The 21706-nt window shown below is 45.6% G+C and overlaps 1 protein-coding gene across 6 annotated transcripts; it reads right to left on the reverse strand.

Annotated features, from left to right (window-relative positions):
* Nucleotides 1-1402: 1402 nt before the first annotated feature.
* LOC136332037 (zinc finger protein 345-like) lies at nucleotides 1403-19760 on the reverse strand. Of its 6 annotated transcripts, none has more exons than XM_066271283.1 (6): nucleotides 19531-19702; nucleotides 12818-12978; nucleotides 11710-11803; nucleotides 5808-5878; nucleotides 4003-4195; nucleotides 1403-3390 (listed from the first exon to the last, which is right to left on the reverse strand). In XM_066271283.1, exons 4-6 carry the CDS (start codon nucleotides 5874-5876, stop codon nucleotides 2072-2074), a joined length of 1581 nt encoding a protein of 526 aa, XP_066127380.1. In that variant the 5' UTR covers nucleotides 5877-5878; nucleotides 11710-11803; nucleotides 12818-12978; nucleotides 19531-19702; the 3' UTR covers nucleotides 1403-2071. The 6 variants fall into 6 exon arrangements, with proteins under 6 accessions (XP_066127380.1, XP_066127381.1, XP_066127378.1 ...); XM_066271284.1 differs by lacking the exon at nucleotides 11710-11803 and adding an exon at nucleotides 14023-14144; XM_066271281.1 differs by lacking the exons at nucleotides 11710-11803; nucleotides 12818-12978 and adding an exon at nucleotides 14023-14165 and having other exon boundaries at nucleotides 19658-19760.
* Between the last annotated feature and the right edge of the window lie 1946 nt (nucleotides 19761-21706).

Here is a 21706-nt window from a genome sequence, read left to right on the forward strand (position 1 = left end):
AGAGCATCCCCCCCCTGGTGGGCATGCTGAGTGGATCCCGGTCAGGTGCATGCTGGAGTCTGTCTGACTGCCTCCCCGTTTCTGGCTTCGGAAAAATACAAACAAACAAACAAACCCCACAAAAGTTGTGGGATATATATTTTGTGAAAAATAGACTGCAAAATATTCTCCAAATTCTGAAGTATCATTGCATGAGAAAATAAAATCGTTTTAAAGATTTTAATTACTGATTATTCAGGGCAGGGGGCAGGAAGAGAGAAGTATCAACTCACAGTTGCCCCACACCTCAGCTATTCATTGCTTGCTTGTAGTGTGTGCCCTGACCAGGCAAGCCCAGGGTTTCAAGCTGGCGATCAGCGTTCCAGGCTGACGCTCTATCCACTCTGCAACTACCGGCCAGGCAACACGAGAAAAATTTTCAGCTGCTGATCAGAGCCCGCAAGGGCTGGCACGGCTGGAGTGGAAGAGGGCGAGCAGTGAGATGCTGGGACCACAACCCTTCAAAAGAAAACGACCGCAACGCCTCTGTAACTGAGAATAACAATGAAGAAACAGAGAGGAATGGGAAATAGGAAATTAAACAAATACACTTGGTCTCACTCTGCCTCTCTCTCTCTCTCCTCTCAAAACAAAGAAAAAATACTCGACTAAGTGCAAGAAAAAATACTTCCCTTTTCCCTCCCCCTCTACGTGTCTCTAAAAATCAATACAAATTAAGGCCCGGCTGGAGGCTGGAGACTTCAGTTGGTTAATGTCCTTCCGGAGCGCTGAAGTGGCCGGTTCCGTCAGGTTAGGGCACATTCTGGGAGCAGCTTGACGTTCCTGTCTCTGTCTCTCCTGCCTCTCTCAAAAACAAGACAAATGAAAGCAGACTTTATAACTCACAAGCCCTGGAGGCACAGCACAGGTATGTAGTCTGTTCCCGGAGGCCGCAGCCTATCGGCAGAGTAGCAGGACTCAGAACACATGACTTGATTACTGTCTATCTGCCCAGTCCTTTCAGGTTCTCAAAGTTTATATTGCTCAGAATGAACCAAACAGAGTAAGACTTCCCCAAGCTATGTTGAGAACTGGGGTTCACATATAGTGAACCCCAGTGAGGTGCAAGGGAGACAGTGGCCACCAGGGGCTGCCAAAGACTAACGTGAGAAGCAGACATTAGCTGGGAGTCCGTGTGCTCTTACCTAGCACACGCACTCCTGGGAGAGGGCAGGGGCCGGTTAGGCCGCTCGCTCCGCAAAACAAAGCCCGAGGAAGCGACATCATGAAGCGGCAGGTCTCTCCTACTCTCCCTTCCTCTCTAAAATCAATAAAATAAGCATTGAAATAAAAACGAAGAAATGCCAGAGCACTTCTAAAGAATTATCTTGTTACCTACAACCTTGAATAAAATATACGTGAACACATTAAAAATCATTCAGGTTTATTAATAAAAACTATTAAGTTTACACATACTCTAAAGTATGACACTTTGTAAATATTTGTGAAAAATATACACTACAAACATAGAAGAACTGTTCTTGTTCTTCTAATATAGATTTGAGAGTTGCAGTTTCTTTGATTGAATGGAGGCAAACAATTTAAGTAGCCCATAATACATAAAAGTACATTTTTATACATTTAGAGATGATTTATCAACACTTTCTCAGATACCCCTCATCACTTTTTTATTTCAAGCACATCAGCTAACATTCATCACTTCAATCTATGGCTACTATGATGATACTTCAGAATTTTTAATCTGCCACCATATTTTCCTTAAAGAGTATTTGAGAAAAGTATTTAAAATTAACAATATTCCTCTGTCTCATGTTAATCAAAATAATAAAGATGCCCTTCAGGATGACAAAGAACAAATTTCTAAGTCAACAACCAGTATTTCCAGTTAGATTTTCTTCAGACATTGTGATCTGCAATGACCTCAGTCTTCCATGAAAAAGTTGCTATAAGTGAAACCCACCTAATATACAAGAGCTCAAAGAGATTTAAAAAAGCAACGTTCAACCTTATGATTTCATACTTAACACACACACACACAAAATAAAAACACAGTAGCATCAAGAGTACATTCCTAAGGATTATATCCAGTATGAGTTTTCTGATGGTCAGTAAGGTTTGAGGAACATCTGAAGGCTTTGGCACACACACCACATTTATAAGGCTTCTCTCCAGTATGAATCCTGTAATGTTTAGTAAGTTTTGAGTTCTGCAGAAAGGCTCTACCACAAACTCCACATTTGTAAGGTCTCTCTCCACTGTGGATTCTCTCATGCGCAGTACAATGGGAAGAAGATTTAAAAGTTTTGCCACATTCTCCACATTTGTAAGGTCTCTCTCCACTGTGAACTCTCTCGTGTACGGTACAATGTGAAGAGGTTTTAAAGCCTTTGCCACATTTTCCACATTCATAAGGCTTCTCTCCAGTGTGAACTCTGTGATGATGAGTCAGTTCTGTTTGCTCATAGAAAGCTTTCCCACACTCTATGCATTGGAAAGGTTTCTCCCCGGTATGAATTCTTCTCTCATGTTTAGTAAGATATGAACGCCTTTTAAAGGCTTTGCCACACACTTGACATATGTAAGGCTTTTCTTCAGTATGACGTTTCTCATGTTGAGTGAGACTTGAACGGTCATCAAAAGTTTTGTCATCTTCTTCACATTTGTAAGGCTTCTCTCCAGAATGAGTCATTTGATGTTGAGTAAGGTATGAACGCAAAGAAAAGGCCTTCCCACACTCCTTACAACTGTAACGTTTCTCTACAGTATGAGTGATCTGATGCTGAGTAAGTTTTGAGGAGCTATTAAAGGCTTTGCCACATTCTCCACATTTATAAGGTTTCTCCCCAGTGTGAGTTCTTCGATGTAAAGTAAATGTTGAGGACTGCTTAAATGCTTTGCCACACTCGCTACACTTGTAAGGCTTCTTCCCAGTATGAATATTCTCATGGTCAGTAAGAACAGAACGCCATTTAAAAGCTTTGCCGCATATTGGACATATGTAAGGCTTTTCTTCACTATGATTTTTCTCATGTTGCGTGAGACTCGAACGGTAATAAAAAGTTTTGCCACATTTTCCACATTTGTAAGGCCTCTCTCCAGAATGACTCATTTCATGTTCAGTAAGGAATGACTGAAAAGGAAAGCCTTTCCCACACTCCTTACATCTGTAAATTCTCTCTCCGCTATGAGTGACCTGATGTTTAACAAGTTTTGAGGAGCAATAAAAGGCTTTGCCACATTCTCCACATTTGTAAGGTCTCTCCCCAGTATGAATTTTCTCGTGTTCCACTAGACCTGAAGGCCACTTAAACTGTTTCCCACACGTTTTACATTTGTAAGGCTTCTCTTCAGTGTGACTCTTCTGATGTTGACTAAGACCTGAAAAACAAACTAAATGTTTTAACACATTTACATTTTTAAGGTTTTTGTCTAGAATGGGATTTTCTTAAATCTAGATTACATATCTGACTGAAGGCTCTCCCACCCGTATTACATTTGTAAGCTTCCTTGCCAGTATGAACATTCTCTTGTTTAGTATGATTTAAAGATGACTTAAAATATTTGACACAGGCCCTGGCCGGTTGGCTCAGCGGTAGAGCGTCAGCCTAGCGTGCGGAGGACCCGGGTTCGATTCCCGGCCAGGGCACACAGGAGAAGCACCCATTTGCTTCTCCACCCCTCTGCCGCGCCTTCCTCTCTGTCTCTCTCTTCCCCTCCCACAGCCAAGGCTCCATTGGAGCTAAGATGGCCCGGGCGCTGGGGATGGCTCCTTGGCCTCTGCCCCAGGCGCTAGAGTGGCTCTGGTCGCGGCAAAGCGACCCCCCCCCCCCCGAGGGGCAGAGCATCGCCCCCTGGTGGGCAGAGCTTCGCCCCTGGTGGGCGTGCCGGGTGGATCCCGGTCGGGCGGTCGGGCGCATGCGGGGAGTCTGTCTGACTGTCTCTCCCTATTTCCAGCTTCAGAAAAAAAAAAAATGCAAAAATAAAAATATTTGACACATTTACCTTGTTTCTTTGTCTCCTCCACAATATGCATATCATGATGAACCGTCTGATTTGACACTTGATCAAAATCTTTTCCATCTCTATCACGGTTCTCTGGAAGCTCAGTTCTCTGATCTTCATTAGGATAGGACTCTTGGTTAAAGTTTTCCCAATGTTTTTTCCACTGATAATCTCTGTCTCCATTATCTGTACTCTGTTAGACATTGAAGATAGAAAGGTTTTCAGTGATAGATGAATTTGTGTGTTCTTTTTTAGATTTATTAATTTTACAGCGAGAGGAGGGGGTGGCAAGAAGTATCAACACAAGTTTATTTCACTTAGTTGTTCATTGCTCGCTTGTCACGAGTGCCTTGACCAGGCAAGCCCAGGGTTTTGAACCAGTGACCTCAGTGTTCTAAGTCAACGCTTTATCCACTGCACCACCACAGGTCAGGATATGTGACAGATAAAATCCATTAAACATGTACAGTTATTCTTCTGTAACTACTCTGTGGTACCTAGTAAACCATGATGGCTGTATAAAAAAATGCTCCCACGTTTATGAAACTTTGGACATTGGAATAAAAGAAAACATTTTTTGGTGGAAGAATAATGATGCCCTGTTACAGGAATTGATAAGTCAATCGATCACATTTAAACTTTGTACGTACTATCCTGACCGGTTAGCCTGACCGGTGCTAACACAGTGTATAGCATGTTGACCTGGGGCGCTGAGGGCCCTGGTTCAAAACCCCGAGGTCACTGGCTTCAAGTATGGGCTCGTCAGCTTGAGTGTGGGGCCAGTGACTTAAGAGTGGGATCATCAACATGATCGCAACATCACTGGCTTGAACCCAAAAGGTAGCTGGCTGACGATCAAGGATGCTGGCTTGAGGCCCCAGGTCAAGGCACATGTGAGAAACAATAAACAACTAAAGTAATGCAACTATCAGTTGGTATTTCTCATCTCGCTCGTCCCTTCACTCTACCTCCTGTCTCTAAAAAAAAAAAAAAGGAAAAACAAAAGGAACAAACCTTTATGTGCAATATAAAATCTCTAAATTTAAAAAAAATGATTGAAAATTTAATTCCATTATAAATGTTTTCTTTAAAAATAATTTTAAAAGACAGTGAAATATCAATTTGTTCTTATTTTATATATATAATATATATATATATTATATATATATGCATTTATTGGTCGATTCTTTTAGGTGCCCTGATTGGGGTCAAACCAATATTCTCGTGTTGGAACAATCCTCTAACCAACTCAGCAACACAGCCAAGGTCCCATCAACATTTTAACAATTAAAATGACTATTCAAACAATGGATTTTAAGAGTTCACTTTTCCCAATTTCCTTTCCAACAATATAAAACATTAAAAAATGAATACATAAATAAACAAACAAAAGAAAGAGACTGATCTACAAATTAAACTGATGTCAAGCGAGTTTCCCCATACCTGTAAATGCCTTTGACTGACCTCTTTAAGTAACACAGATTTTAATGAGTAACTGCACTAGGTTGGTTCTGTTCGTATTTTTTTAGACTTTATTCAGGTTTGTTTTTTGGTTGTTTTTTTTCAAGAAGAGAAAGAGAGAAGAGGTAGAGGAACAGGAAGCATCAACTCCCATACGTGCTTTGACCAGACAAGCCCAGGGTTTTGAACCGGCGACCTCCACATTTCAAGTCAACACTTTATCCACTGCACCACCACAAGTCAGGCAGTTCTGTTCATATTAACATCCTTTCTTATAAGTCTTCCCAAAACACCAAGGCTTTCATTAAGTGTACATTACCAAAGCCACACTTTCCATAGCTTACCATCATTATTTTAGATAAATCTTCTATTTCTGGCTTTTCAAATAAGGTCTGGTTGTCTTCAGATGACATGGCTGAAACAGACAAAATAATTTTCACAGTATGACACTCAGGTTAATCACTTTACCAGAAGAAACTGACCCAATTACATTTCTGAGGAGTCTAAAAGTAAGTTGAGTTCCAAGCAAGCCAACAAAAGGTAACAATAAGGAAAGTCATATGAGAGAGACAAAAAATGTTAACATTTGCCCACAATGCCTGCTCAAACACCCTGGCCCATAGTGGTAATATTATTATAAGAAAACACCAACTCCCAGGTTCATTTCAGGAGAGACAGAGATGACGAGATGAGGGAATGTGGGTTCAATGATCTCACTGTTTAATTTTTTTTTTTCATTTTTTCTGAAGCTGGAAACAGGGAGAGACAGTCAGACAGACTCCCGCATGCGCCCGACCGGGATCCACCCGGCACGCCCACCAGGGGCGATGCTCTGCCCATCCTGGGCATCGCCATGTTGCGACCAGAGCCACTCTAGCGCCTGGGGCAGAGGCCACAGAGCCATCCCCAGCGCCCGGGCCATCTTTGCTCCAATGGAGCCTTGGCTGCGGGAGGGGAAGAGAGAGACAGAGAGGAAAGCGTGGCGGAGGGGTGGAGAAGCAACTGGGCGCTTCTCCTGTGTGCCCTGGCCGGGAATCGAACCCGGGTCCTCCGCACGCTAGGCCGACGCTCTACCGCTGAGCCAACCGGCCAGGGCCTGATCTCACTGTTTAGCCTGACACAGAGCGCTCACATGGCAGCACAGGGTGGATGCATTGTAGCAGGTACAGAGGTCACAAGGTGCATAACTGTTCCAACACCACAGAGACTGCCGTAGTAAAGACAAATATGGATAAAGATACCACAGGCTCTAAGGAAAAGACAGAAAAAATCTGAAAGTACACATGCACACGAAAGTATTTTTTAGTTTTTATTTACTGATTTTAAAGAGAGTGAGGTAGGGAGAGAAAGAGACAGAATGAAAGAGAGAAAACAAAGATTAGTTGTTCCACTTAGTTATGCATCCTTTAGCTGTTTCTTGTATGTGCCCCGAGCGGAGAACAAACCCATAACCGTGGGGTGGCAGGAATGCTCTAACCAACTGAGCAACATGGCAAGGCCAATCCTCAATTTATACATAAAATTATAACAGAAATTAGAATTTCTCCCATATCTGACTGTTACTTGTTTTCTCCTATAAAAAGCAAGTTCATAGGGCCTAGGTGTTTACAATTTCAAACCTCGACTCGACATGAAGACAAACAGAGAAACGGGAAAACAGACCAATCTGAAGAACAAAACAAATCTCCAGACTGTGGCACTATGTTACTAAAAACACATTAATTATCTGAAAAATAATTTAAAATATTCATCTTAAAATGGAAAAGAAGACAAAACTGACAACTACATAATATCAGGATAACTGTGCATGACCAAAACATAAATGCATAAACAAAGGAAGTATAAAATAAACCAAAAATAAAGGAAAGCTGAAAATCACAATATTACAGTAAAAATATACAGTAGCATTATCAACAAAAGATGTGACCAAGCTGAAAAATGAATACATAAAGTTGAATAGTTCAGATAAAATTTAATACAGGGAATCCAAGAAAAATGTGGAAAAGTAAAGACAGCCTAAAGAACTCATGGGACACCATTAAACCAGCCCCTTTGTACATTAACTGGGCACCATAAAAACCAGAATAAAAAGAAGTAAATAGCTTACATGAAAAATTAATAGTTTAAAATTCCAACATTTGGACATAGAAAGAGACAATTCAAGCACATCAATGAATTTGAAGTAACATAGATATGAAAAAGTCAGCAGAAGGACATATTATAATCAAAATATCACGAGTGCCAGACATCAACTATTGTAAGAGCATAAAATAGTAACTTGTCATGGCAAAGACAGCTCCTCTGAGACTGTATCAGTGGGCAGCCACATTCAGGTCACTAGGTGCCTCATGCCAGGTGTCCCCAGCAAAACACAGGTGGTGACTGATCTTGGCCTGCACCTCCCGGGAACCCCCAGAGCAGCTCCTCCAGCGGACAGCATCAGAGCACCTCAAAGCACCACCACCAACCCCTTCCACAAGCCACACACTCAAGGGGCTGACTCAGCGGGCACCAGAGCGCTGCTGTCCTCATCCCTGCTCTGTGGGGTGGGCGCCTTCACTGGTGACTCTCCACAGTGGTCAGTGGTGACAGCTAGTCAGTGCTTTCAGCTCAATGGCCTGAAGGTACATCCTCCCCAGTGACCTGCCAATAGCAAGCAAAGTCCATCCATAAGAGGAGGGTGTGCATCGGATCATTTACAACAACATGGATGGACCTTGATAACATTACACTGAGCGAAATAAGTAAATCAGAAAAAACTAAGAACTATATGATTCCATACATAGGTAGGACATAAAAATGAGAATCAGAGACATGGACAAGAGTGTGGTGGTTATGGGGGAGGAGGAGAGGAAGGGGGTTGGGAAGGGGAGGGGCACAAAGAAAACCAGTTAGAAGGTGATAGAAGACAACTGGACTTTGGGTGATGGGAATGCAGCATCATCAAACGTCAACTTAGAGATGTTTTCTTTGAACATATGTATCCTGATTTATCAATGTCACCCCATTAAAATTAATAATAATAAAAAAAAAGAGGAGGGTGTGCACAGACCACACAAGGGGCACAGCACAAGTGCCCATATTGGGTAACTGAAGAGACACTGGACCTGACAGAACACCTACTACATTAGGCCACTTGGTCAAGCCTGGGAGATAGAGCCACTCCTCCTAATACACTGAAACAAACACCGGGAGGCTGACAACATGAGGAAAGAAAGAAACAAGTCCCAAACGAAAGAACAGAATAAAACTCCAGAGGAAAAAAAATTAAGTGAAATGGAAACAAGCAATCTACTAAATGTAGAGTTCAAAACACTAGTTATGAGGATGCTCAATGAACTTAGAATCTCAACAGCATGAAAAAGGACCAGTCAGAAATGAAGGATGCACTAAGCAAAATGAAAACCCTTTACAAGCTATCTATAGTAGAGTAGATGAAACCAAGATTCAAGGAGGATAAAAACACCCAATCAGGACAGCAAAAAGAACAAGAATCCAAAAACATGAGTACTGAATAGTATAAGGAGCCCGTAGGACAATTACAAGCAAAAAATCATTCATATCTTTAGGGTGCAAAATGAGAAGAGAAAGCCAGAAAGTGAAAACAGTTTTAAAAATATAATAATGGAGCCTGACCAGGCAGTGGCACAGTGGATAGAGCCTCGGCCTGGAAGCCTGAGGACCCAGGTTTAAAACCCCACGGTTGCTGGCTTGAGCACGGGCTCTTCTGGCTCGGCAGAAGTCCCCCAGCCCATTCCCACACCCCACTCCGGTCAAGGCACATATGAGAAAGCAATCAAATGACCAACTAAGGTGCCACAATAAAGAATTAATGCTTTTCATCTCTTTTTCCTTTATGTCTGTTCCTTTCTCCGTCTCTCTTGCTAAAAACAAAGTAATAAAAAAATTAAAATTAAAATGTAAATTTAAAACATCCCTGACCTGGTAAAGGATATATACAAAAAAGTCCAGGGAACTCAGACTCCCAATCCAGATCAACTGACAGAGGCCCTCTCCAATGAACATAATAATTAAAATGGCAAAGGTTACAAAGAGAGGATCCTAAATGCAGTAAGAGAATAATTCAGCCCTGGCCGGTGGAGCACTGTTCAGAAACACCAGGGTCGCAGATGGATGCCCAGTTAATGCCCACAGGAGCAGTGACAATGAATGCACAAATATGCGGAACAATGAATGAATGCTATCTTCTCTCTTCCTCTCTCTCTCCTTCTCTTCTCTCTATCCTTTCCTCTCTTTCTCCAAAACATATCAATTAAAGAGAGAGAGAAAAGCAGTAACTACCTACACAAAAGCCTCTCATACCACTGCCATCTGATTTTTCAACAGAAACTTGAGACCACAAGGGATTAGCACAATATATTCAAGGAGATAAAAAGCAAACAACTGCAGCCTGACCAGGTGTGGGCACAGTGGAAAGTGTCATCCGGGGACGCTGAGGACTCAGGTTTGAAACCCAAAAGTTGTCAGGCCCTGGCCGGTTGGCTCAGCGGTAGAGCGTCGGCCTAGCGTGCGGAGGACCCGGGTTCAATTCCCGGCCAGGGCACACAGGAGAAGCGCCCATTTGCTTCTCCACCCCTCCGCCGCGCTTTCCTCTCTGTCTCTCTCGTCCCCTCCCGCAGCCAAGGCTCCATTGGAGCAAAGATGGCCCGGGCGCTGGGGATGGCTCTGTGGCCTCTGCCCCAGGCGCTAGAGTGGCTCTGGTCGCAACATGGCGACGCCCAGGATGGGCAGAGCATCGCCCCCTGGTGGGCAGAGCGTCGCCCCTGGTGGGCGTGCCGGGTGGATCCCGGTCGGGCGCATGCGGGAGTCTGACTGTCTCTCCCTGTTTCCAGCTTCAGAAAAATGAAAAAAAAAAAAAAAAAAAAAAAAAAGTTGTCAGTTTGAGCGGGTGCTCATCAGGCTTGAGTACAGGGTCATCACCTTGAGCCCGGAATCACAGATAGGACCCCACGGTCGCTGGCTGAGCTGGAGCCCACCCTGTCAAGGTACGTATGAGAAGCAATCAAAGAACAACTAAAGCACGCAACTACCAGTTCATGCTTTTTTATTCCCTCCCCCCTTCCTGTCTCTCTCTCTCTCTCTCTGTGGGGGGAAAAAAAGCAAAGAACTACAACCAAAATTACTTGAGCCAGGAAATCATTTAGAAGCAGAAAACAGATAGTTGCCCATACAAAGAGAAGCTAAAGGACTTACCTATCACTAAACCAGTATTACAAGAAATTTAATAGGGTCTCTTTTATTTAATTATCTTTTTCCTCTATTCTCAAGTGAGGAGGGGAGAGAGAGAGACAGACTCCGCATCTGACTTGACCAGGATCCACCCGGCAACCCCCAACTGGGGCCAATGCTCTGCCCATCTGGGGCCATACTGGCAACTGAGCTATTTTTAGCACCTGAGGTAGAGCCAGAGGCAGATTAAGGTCAGTTGAGGCTTCGAGTGCAGAAAAAAATATTGAGCCCCTTATAACTTGGTGTCATTAAAAAAAAGTGTAAAGGTGAGGTTTTGTGGGACCCTTCAGAAGTCGGGGCCCAGGGTGAGCACCGAGTGCACCCGCTGTTAAATCCGCCTCTGGGTGGAACTCCAGAGATACTTCCTCAGTGCCCAGGCCAATGTGCTTGAAGCAATCAAGCCATGGCTGCAGGAGAGAGACATGGAGACAGAAAGAAGGGGGAGGGGAAAGATAGAGAAGTAGACGGTCACTCCTTCTGTGTGCCCTGACCAGGAATCAAACCTGGAACATTTGCCCTGTCTGGTTGGCTCAGTGGTAGAGCGTTGGCCTGGCGTGCAGAAGTCCTGGGTTCGATTCCTGGCCAGGGCACACAGGAGAAGCGCCCATCTGCTTCTCCATCCCTCCCCCTCTCCTTCCTCTCTGTCTCTCTCTTCCCCTCCCGCAGCCAAGGCTCCATTGGAGCAAAAAGATGGCCCAGGCGCTGGGGATGGCTCCTTGGCCTCTGCCCCAGGCGCTAGAGTGGCTCTGGTCGTGACAGAGTGACGCCCCGGATGGGCAGAACATTGCCCCCTGGTGGGCGTGCCGGGTGGATCCCGGTCAGGTGCATGAGGGAGTCTGTCTGACTGCCTCCCCGTTTCCAGCTTCAGAAAAAAAAAGAAAAAAAGAATTGATGCTTCTCATATCTCTCCTTTCCTGTCTGTCCTTCTCTCTGTCTCTGTCTGTGTCACAAAAAAATAAATAAATAAAAGTCATAGTGGTTGTTTCTCATATATACCTTGATCAGGTAAACCTAGGGTTTTGAACTGGTGATCTCAGTGTTCCAGGCCGACGCTTCATCCACTGCAGCAACACAAGTCAGGCAGGGTCTTCTTTAAGACAAAGAAAAAAAATACAGAATATGAATAATAGACTGACCAGGCGGTAGTTCAGTGGATAGAACATCAGTCTGGGACACAGAGGACCCAGGTTCAAAATCCCAAGGTCACTGACTTGAGCACGGGCTCACCAGCTTGAGCACGGGGTCACTGACTTGAGTGTGGCATCATAGACATGACCCCATGGTCGCTGGCTTGAGCCCAAGGTCACTGGCTTGAGTAAGGGGTCACTCGCTCTGCTGTAGTCCCCAGTGAAGGCACATATGAGAAAGCAATGAATGAACAACTAAGGTGCCGCAATGAAGAATTGATGCTTCTCATCTCACCCTTCCTGTCTGTCTGTCCCAGCTTCTGTCTCTGTCACAGAAAAAAAAAAAATCAAGAATATGAATAATAAATGGCCACGAAAAAGAACTAAATCGTACCATTTGTCACAAGGATGCACCTAGAGTGTGTTCTGCTAAGTGAAATAGTCAGAGAAAGACACAGACCATATGATCTCACTCATATGTGGCATCTAGAGAATAATACCAAACCAACCAACCAACCAGAAACACACTCACAGGCACAGAGAACAGACTAATGATGGCCGGAGGGGGGTGGGGGCTGAAAAATTGGCAGGTAAAGGTGAAGCCACTGAGAAATATACACTGGCATGTACTACAGTCATAGGATGCCAAGTACAGCCTAAGAAATAAAGTAAATAATCTTGTATGAACTGCGTATGGTACCAACTCTGTACAGCAAATATCCCAGGCTTGGAGCATTGTCCAGAAGCACAGAGGTTGCCAGTACAACCCCTGGTCAGGGCACATACAGAAACAGATCAATGATCCTGTCTGCCTCCCTCTGTCTCTCTTTTCTTCACACTCTCTAAAACTCAATAATTTTAGAAAATTAGAAAAAACAAAAGACTTTGTAAATTATATGATGGTATAAGCACTCTGCTGTACAGTGAAAAGAAACAAAATAATACTGAATTAAAAAAAAAAAGAAAACAAGCCTGACCTGTGGTGGCGCAGTGGAGAAAGTGTGGAGCTGGAATGCTGAGGTCGCTGGTTCAAAACCCTGGGCTCGCTTGGTCAAGGCACATATGGGAGTTGATGCTTCCTGCTCCTCCACCTTCTCTCTCTCTCTCTCTTCTCTTTCTAAAAATGATTTTAAAATATCTAAAAAAAAAAAAAAAAAGTCAAAGAAAATGGAAAACATGAACAGGAAATTCATCCCCAAAATCTTAAATACCACATACAAGTAGTATTGAAAAGGAAACCTTGTAAATAACCATAAATTCTAAGTGTGAGCATACCCCACAAAGAGCAAACGTGCAGAAGGACATGCACTACACAGCAAGAAAACTTCATAGAAAATGCAAAGTGTTCAAAAATAAGTCTAAAGAATAATTTTATTTTTTTTCTATGTAAAGATTTATTTATTTATTTATTTATTTATTAAAGTGCACCCATTAGACAAGTATCACATGGCTTCAACCCAGTTGTTCACCGGTTTCTCTCATGTGTCTTGACCAGAAAACCTGGGTGCTTTGAACCAGTGACTTCAGTGTTCCAGGTTGCCACTTTATCCAGAGTCACCACAGGTCAGAAAAGTACAGTTTTACTATATTTCAGCTCTCCTTACAGAAAATGTGCAGGCTGTAATCACTCTCAGAAAAAAACCTGTCCCATTTGTGGTGGTGCAGTGGCTAAAGCCTGAACCTGGAACGCTGAGGTTGGAGATTGGAAATCGCGGTCTTGTCGGGTCAAGGCACAGAACCGCCGCACCAAGAATTGATGCTTCCCGTTCCTCCCCGCCACCCACCATTCTATCCCTCTGTCCTCTCTCTAAAATGAATAAATCTAATTCTAAAAAAAGAAAAAGCTAATCATTGCTTTTGCCAGAAGTAAACTTTCATTTTTTCATCTGAGAGAGGGAAGGAGAGAGAGAGACAGAACATCAAGCTGCCCCACTATGTGCCCTGACTGGGGATGGCACCAACAACCTCCACGCTCCACAACAGCGCTACAACCAACCGAGCAATCCCCAAGGACTGAAGTAAACTTCAACTGAAAAACAAAACTCTTTCCTAAATATGAAGTGCCCAGTAGTTCTGTAACCCACTTCTTACCAAAGGAGAACTTTTCAGCATGTATCAGTACTTGTGAATCCCAAAGACAACTATGACAAAGACATCATCAAAAAGTAAAAGCAGGCCTGACCTGTGGTGGTGCAGTGCATAAAACGTCAACTTGGAACACTGAGGTTGCTGGTTTGAAACCCCAGGCTTGCCTGGTCAAGGTACAGGTGAGAGTTGATGCTTCCTGCTCCTCCTCCCTTCTCTCTAAAATGAATAAATAAGTCTCTAAAAAAAAAAAGAAAGAAAGAAAGGAGGACAGTGATGATGAAAGCAGGTAACAGTGGACACTTTCCTACCTGCTGGGCAATACTCTAAGGTCCCCTATAGCAGTACCTTATTGAAGGACTCTATGAGGTAAATAGATACAATAAATTAGTATTCTGACACAGAGCAACTATGGAATACAGAGTAGAAATTCCTTTATTTCGCACAAAGTCAAAGGACATTTTGAAGTAAAAAAAAAAAATTAGATTTTCTGACTTTGGTGAGGTGCATTGTGCTGTTATGAATTTACTGAGACTAAATGCAATAGAAACTTGTTGGAAATTAGAAACCAGAATTAGACCTGTGGTGTTATAAACCAACCTGACCTGTGGTGGCACAATGAATAAAAGTGTTCACATGGAAAAAAAAAAAGCGTTCACATGGAACACTGAGGTTGCCAGTTCGAAACCCTGGGCTTCCCTGATCAAGACACTTTTGAAAGATGATGCTTACTGCTCCTCCCCCACCTCCTTCTCTCTCTCTCCCCCAGGCATCCCCAAACTACGGCCTGCGGGCCACACGCAGCCCCCTCAGGCCATTTATCCGGCCCCCTGCCGCACTTCCAGAAGGGGCACCTCTTTCATTGGTGGTCAGTGAGAGGAGCACTGTATGTGGCGGCCCTCCAATAGTCTGAGGGACAGTGAACTGGGCCCCTGTGTAAAAAGTTTGGGGACCCCTACGAGTCTCCCCCCTCTCCCCTCCTGTCTAAAATCAATAAAATCTATAAAAAAAATAGAAATTATAAACCAGAAAGCATGACAACTATCACCAATGTGCCTGGGATTTCTGCAATAAATTCCAGGATGTCAACCATTTTCTTCATACATTCTTTATACAAAACAAAACTAAAACAACACGAAAGCTTAGCATACAATGTGCATATTTTCCCAGGTCTTCAAAGCAATTAAAGAATCAGACCAAGGCGCCCCCACTGCTAATGTGATGATGGAGGTCACTGGAGCAAAAGCAGAGTCCCGAGAGGACGCAGGAGCACGGGACGTGTTGGAGACCAGTGTCCCTCTATGACAACAGGGATACACCTGGGCCTCTCACAGCCCTTCCCACTGCAGCAGCTTCCCAACCACACTGTAAGGCAGGGGTCTCAAACTCACGGCACATGGGCCGCATGCGGCCCGCCGAACAATTTTGTGCAGCCCGCAGACTAATCCACGAAGTTCAAAATATTTTGGATAAAATTAAGTAAGCCTAGGGGCCTACTTGTATTTTTCATTTCTCTAGCATCCTAGCTAGATATTACCTTAGTTAACAGGAGTTGTGATGCGAACTACAGTTTCTGGTCATTTTGTGACACTGAGTAAACTGCATGTACGATTGTGCTTGTTGTACTGATTTTTTTTTGTTTCCAACTGCAGTGAGAAAAGTGTTGCGTAACAGTTGCCTTTTGTAGACCTAGTGCGGCCCGCCAAACGGCTGTGATCTAGCTCTGCGGCCCACATGCTGAGTTGAGTTTGAGACCCCTGCTGTAAGGTCTGCCCTCCTCTGTGACTGGCTTAGAGACAGAAAGACCTTTTTATTACAAAAAAACAAAAACAAACCAAACAACCCATGGATGTTTTGATACAGATTTTTCAATCAATTTCCAATCCAGTTTGTGCTCAGGCGTAGATATGGTAGAATATTATATTTTAGAAAGTGATTTTCCAAAATAGTTTCTGATGGCATCTCATTTATTCTAACATGTAAATTTTCAGACATTGAATTCCTATTCAACGTACATCACGACCACACTAGACGACTTTTCTTTCTTGTTTTCACGTGCTCTCCTCCCTCAGATGTCCACACATTCCCACAGCAATGAGAACGGGCGCTGCTCTCCTGAACGCCCAAACCCAACACAACACCCTGTCACCTCCCCTGACCATCCCTGCTCCCCACTCTCACTAATGCATCCCAGGAGCTCTCCTCTCTGGGGCATGTCTGTGCCCCCCACTCACCTGTGCCTGACTCTCTCCTAAGATCCAAGGGCTCCTCTTATGCCACAAACACATGTTGCCTGTGTTTACTTCTTCTAGCTCTATGACTTCTATATACAATTTCTTTCATGACCCTGGCCAAGTGGCTGTGTGGATAAATTGCCAACCAGGTGCAACCACCAAAGGTCAATCAATGAGTACAGGAGTAAATGGAACTGACTTCTGCCAAGCCACCTTCTCTTTAAAAAAAAAACAAACAAAAAAAAGAGGTAAAAAAACCCAAAACAACAAAGTAAAACAAATGCATCCAGGAACCTTCCTGTAAATCCCTGGGCTCACTTTGGAATCACCTGGAGCAGCTCAGTAAAACAACAATGCTGCTCCACGCAGAGCAGCTCTCCAAGACTGTGGGGAAGGGCTAACATTCCTCAAGTAATCTAATCTGAAACAAGTGGGGAACCCGTTAGCTCCAATAAAAATACAGATCCCTCAGGGATGAGGGCTCCACGCTAAGCTCTGGTTCTGCAGGTCTGCAGTGGGGCCCAGGATACGGCATCTTTATCTCAGTCCCTGCGGTGCCTGCATTGCTCCCTCAGAGCTGTTTTCAGCAGCACTGGCTGACAGGGATCAGACTTCAGACCTCCAGGTACCGTGAGAAACTGGGGCTGAACTTCTAACACTGGCTCCCTTGGCAGAATTCCTTCTTCTTTTCCAGAAAACTACAGGACTTATTTTAAAAACAAGAGTATACACAGGTTTTTAGGCTGGAAAAAAATGTTAGCTGTGAAAATATGTGCATCAACTTGCACAATGACCAGACGGGCTCTGTGAGAACCAAGTTTCAGGTCCTTCAGGATTTTCAGAGTGGAAAGAGAGACTTGAGAAAAGCTCCTTGGGGGCTCACAGTCACTAAATCAATAATTTACACAAAATTAATGAAAAAGTTGCATTAGATGAATTCATGATACTAGATCCTGACTGTTAAGATCATAGACATTTTTACCAAATGCACTCTCAGATAGCCTAACAGTTATTAAGCACTAATGGCTGTTGCAACACATGATACACAGTAGAAAGGATGCAGGGCTCATAAATTAAACTAGACCCAATACATTTAAAGGGAAAATGATACGGAATCTTTCTTAATGAAATGTTTTCTATGGTCAAAGCTTTATAAAGAGTTGCCCTGGCCGGTTGGCTCAGTGGTAGAGCATCGGCCTGGCGTGCAGAAGTCCTGGGTTCGATTCCCGGCCAAGGCACCCAGGAGGGGCGCCCATCTGCTTCTCCACCCCTCCCCTCTCCTTCTTCTCTGTCTCTCTCTTCCCCTCCCGCAGCTGAGGCTCCATTGGAGCAAAGATGGCCCGGGCGCTGGGGATGGCTCCTTGGCCTCTGCCCCAGGCGCTAGAGTGGCTCTGGTCCCAGCAGAGTGACGCCCCGGAGGGGCAGAGCATCGCCCCCTGGTGGGCAGCATCGCCCCCTGGTGGGCGTGCCCGGTGGATCCTGGTCCGTCGGGCGCATGTGGGAGTCTGACTGTCTCTCCCCGTTTCCAGCTTCAGAAAAATACAAAAAAAAAAAAAAAAAAGCTTTAAAGAGTTGAGACTACCTCATATTTGGAAAAAAATGTTTATTAAAAACTCATTATCAAATATCACCAATGCTTATTTCAGGAGTTAATGACTACAAAAAAGCAGATATTCAACAGACTAAATTTGTCTCAGAATGTTTTTTAAAAATGCATTAAATGTGAGATCTAATGAAAAAAGCAAATCCAGTGGAAAGAAACAAAGACCCAATGCTTTTAATACTCCTTGAAAAAGCTAACACATAATTTTATTAACCAAGTTCATCACAATAAATTCAATTTAAAATTATAAACAGAAAAAAAGCATCACGTGTTGACAAGGTAGCCCTTTGTTGTATTGTTCTCTATGTATATTTCTATCCCCTCCCTGCTTCTGTGCACCATCCTCCTTTTCTGTTTCCCTCTATCCTCCCCTGCTCTCTCTCCCCTTTTCTCTATTCCTGTACCTACACCTGTTCACTGAAACTCCTGTAATATATTTCATCTTCCGTTTCTCTATCTCAAACTTTGTGATTGATCCCATTTACAAGGACGTCTGCGAGTCTCTCGCATACCTGTGTCTCCTGCTGCCCTGTTATTCTTTCCTGCCACCCCTACCCGCAGGCTGACTCAGAGCTGTTTCTCCCTCGGCTCCCTCATCCCTAAACCCCCTTTCTGTCCCTACTTGCCCCCCCAGCTCTCCTCCTCTGATCCACTCCCTCCTTCTGAAGTGCCCCGTCTTGCGCCCCCACTTCTGCTCCCCAGCCCCCTCCCTGAGCCCTTCTCTCCGGGCCCCTCCCTTTCCTCGGGATTTTCCCCCTTTCTTCCCCTCGCGCTCCTTTCTCCGGTTACTGTCACTCTCCCCGTCGCGGTCCGTCCCCCGTCCCCCCCCCCCCCCCGCACCTCCACGTGGCCATCTCTTCATGGCCCCTCACTGACCTCTCCTCCCCCTCCCGTGTCTTTCCGTGTCCCCTGACCCCTCCCAGCCCCGCTCTGCGAGTCGAGTCCCGGGGCCCCTTCGCTGTCACCGCTCCCACACAGCCCTCCCTGCGCGGGGCCGGGGGCTCTTCTGGGGACCCCGCATTCCCACCCCGATCCCCTCCCCATGGAGAGTGTGCTCTTCCAGGCCCTGGCCGGTTAGCACAGCGTATAGCGTGCAGGCCAGGAGTATGGACGTCTGAGGTTGGATCTGGGTCAGGGCACAGGAGAGTAGTGACAATCTACTTCTCTCCTCCTCCCTCTCCGCATTCTCTCCCTCATCCCCTCCCCCAGCCAGTGGCTCTGATTGGCTCAAGTTTCTGCCCCAGGCGCTGTCACTGAGCAGAGCTAGTTGAGCGAGCACAACAGCCTCAGACGCTAAAAATAGCTGCATTGGAGCACTGGCCCAGGAGAGGGTGGTGGCGGGGTGGATGGCGCAAGCTAGGATCTATCTCCCCTCCTCTCACTTAAAAGAAAGAAAGAAGGAATATAAGTGCTCTTCCTGGACCCGGGCCTCTTATTAAATGGGTTGGGGTTTCAGGAGGGGGTCCGCAGGTCCCTAGGCCCCCCGAGGGTGCAGTCTGGGCTCTACGGGCCAAGAGAGGCCGGGCGGGGGGAGGGGCGCACACTGTCCGTCGCCCGGGACTTTAAACAGCGCGGGGGAAGGGGAGCTGCCCCCTCGGGACCGAGGCAGGAAACCCAGCGGCAGGGGAGGGGGGTCCCACGCCCCACGGCGGGGGGGGGGGGGGGACACGGGCGGGGCGGCCTCAGTTTCCCCGGAAACCGACGTGGAGCCCCCACCAGGCAGCGAAGCGGGCAGGCTCGGGGCCTCTCACCGGGACTCCGCACTCACCGCTGGGGGCTCGGGAGCGGGGCTCTTGGCGTCCACAACGACCCTCAGGTGCCCCGCGTGCAGGAATGGGGACGGGGAGGAGCGAGTTTAAACCGGGAAGACCGTCTCCAGACCTCCGTGTCCTTACCGACTCCACAGCCACTTCAAGGTCTGAAAGCAGCCGCGCGTGCGCATCGCCTCAAAACCTTGGAGGAGTGGGCGGTGGGGACCGCCCGCCCCCGAGCGCTTCCGCAATGGGCGGGGCGGGGACCAGAGGTGGGTTGGTGCCCAACTAGCGGCGGGCGAGGGGCGGGTGCAGGGGCGGAGCTTGGGCTTTCCTCTAATTCCTCTCACTGGTTATGGTCTTTTCTCGTTTATTGGTATGACACACCCACATTATTATTACTAAGAAATTTTTTTTTCTTGAGAGAAGTGGAGACAGAGAGACAGACTCAGGCATGCGCTGTGGACCGGGACCCACCCTGCATCCCTCTCTGAGGATGCTGCTGGAATCAACCGAGCTATTTTTAGCACCAGAGTCTGATGGCGCTGACCAATGTAGCTATCCTCGATGCCAGGGCGGTGCTGGAACCAATTAAGACCCTGGCTGAGGGAAAGGAAGAAGGATAGAAATGAGAGAATGGGGGACTGACACCCTTTGCTGGTCTCAGCCACCTGCACCCAGGCATTTTTAAAATAAATTTTCCTTTAGGAAAAAAAGAAGTGAGAGAAGAAAGAAGAGAGAAGCAGATGGTCGCTTCTCTTGTGTGCCCAGACCCCAAATAATGGACATCCATACTGTGCTCCGACACTCTCCATTGACCGAACCAACCTAGGCCATTATTCCTAAAATTTAAATGATTTCTTTCAATATTTTAAAAAATAATTTAAGCCAGAGACAGAGAGACAGGGACAAACAGGTAGTGAGGGAGATAAGAAGCATCAATTTGTAGTTGCCTCACTTTAGTTTTTCATTGAGTGCTTTCTCATATGTGCCTTAACTAGAAGGTCCTAGCTGTGCTAGTGACCCCTTGCTCAAGCCACTGACCTTGGGCTCAAGCCAGTGACCCTGCGCTCAAGTTGGTAAACCTGCGCTCAAGCCGGCACTCTCAAGGTCTTAAACCTGGGTCCTCCACATCCTGGTCCGAAGCTCTACCCATTGCACCACCACCTGGTCAGGCAACTTGATTACTCTTATATGTATTGTCATTTTTAATCTTCATGGTTTACCCTGATGTAAAAGAAGCTTAATTCAATCCTTTTATCAAATCATTCCATGCATTTGTTTCCTGAACTTTACTTTTTCCTTTGATTAATTTTAGGGAAAAAAGGGAGAGTGAGAAAGAGTGAACCATCAATTTCTTATTTCACCTATTAATGTATTCATTGGTTGACTCTTCTATGTTCCCTGAGTGGCACTGTAACCCGCAAACTTGGCACGTGGAGACACTGTATTAACCAACTGAGCTAAATGACAAGTGCCACTTGTTTGTTTGTTTTATTTTTTGTTACTTTTTTTTTTTTTTCTTTTTTTTTTTTTTTTTTTCTGAAGCTGGAAATGGGGAGAGACAGTCAGACAGACTCCCGCATGCGCCCGACCGGGATCCACCCGGCACGCCCACCAGGGGCGACGCTCTGCCCACCAGGGGGCGATAATCTGCCCATCCTGGGCGTCGCCATGTTGCGACCAGAGCCACTCTAGCGCCTGGGGCAGAGGCCACAGAGCCATCCCCAGCGCCCGGGCCATCTTTGCTCCAATGGAGCCTTGGCTGCGGGAGGGGAAGAGAGAGACAGAGAGGAAAGCGCGGCGGAGGGGTGAAGAAGCAAATGGGCGCTTCTCCTGTGTGCCCTGGCCGGGAATCGAACCTGGGTCCTCCGCACGCTAGGCCGACGCTCTACCGCTGAGCCAACCGGCCAGGGCTTTTTGTTACTTTTTAAAAAGATTTTACTTATCCATTTTTAGAGAGAGAGAAGGGGGAAGGAGCTGGAAGCATCAACTCCTATATGTGCCTTGACCAGACAAGCCCAGAGTTTTGAACCAGCGACCTCAGCATTCCGACGTCGACACTTTATCCACTGCACTACTGCAGGTCAGGCCTGTTTGTCTGTTTGTTTTATTTTTTTTTTCTTTTTCATTTTTCCGAAGCTGGAAACAGGGAGGCAGTCAGACTCCCGTATGTGCCTGACCGGGATCCAC

The sequence above is a fragment of the Saccopteryx bilineata genome, chromosome 3 (assembly GCF_036850765.1).
Source record: "Saccopteryx bilineata isolate mSacBil1 chromosome 3, mSacBil1_pri_phased_curated, whole genome shotgun sequence".
Lineage (NCBI taxonomy): Eukaryota > Metazoa > Chordata > Mammalia > Chiroptera > Emballonuridae > Saccopteryx > Saccopteryx bilineata.

Excerpts from the sequence above, each read along its gene's own strand:
- LOC136332037 (XM_066271281.1), bottom strand. Across the intron at positions 4,196-5,807 it reads ATTTATCTAAAATAATGATG|AGTACAGATAATGGAGACAG; the intron begins GTAAGCTATGGA and ends AATGTCTAACAG. Across the intron at positions 3,391-4,002 it reads GGAGGAGACAAAGAAACAAG|TTTGTTTTTCAGGTCTTAGT; the intron begins GTAAATGTGTCA and ends TAAAACATTTAG.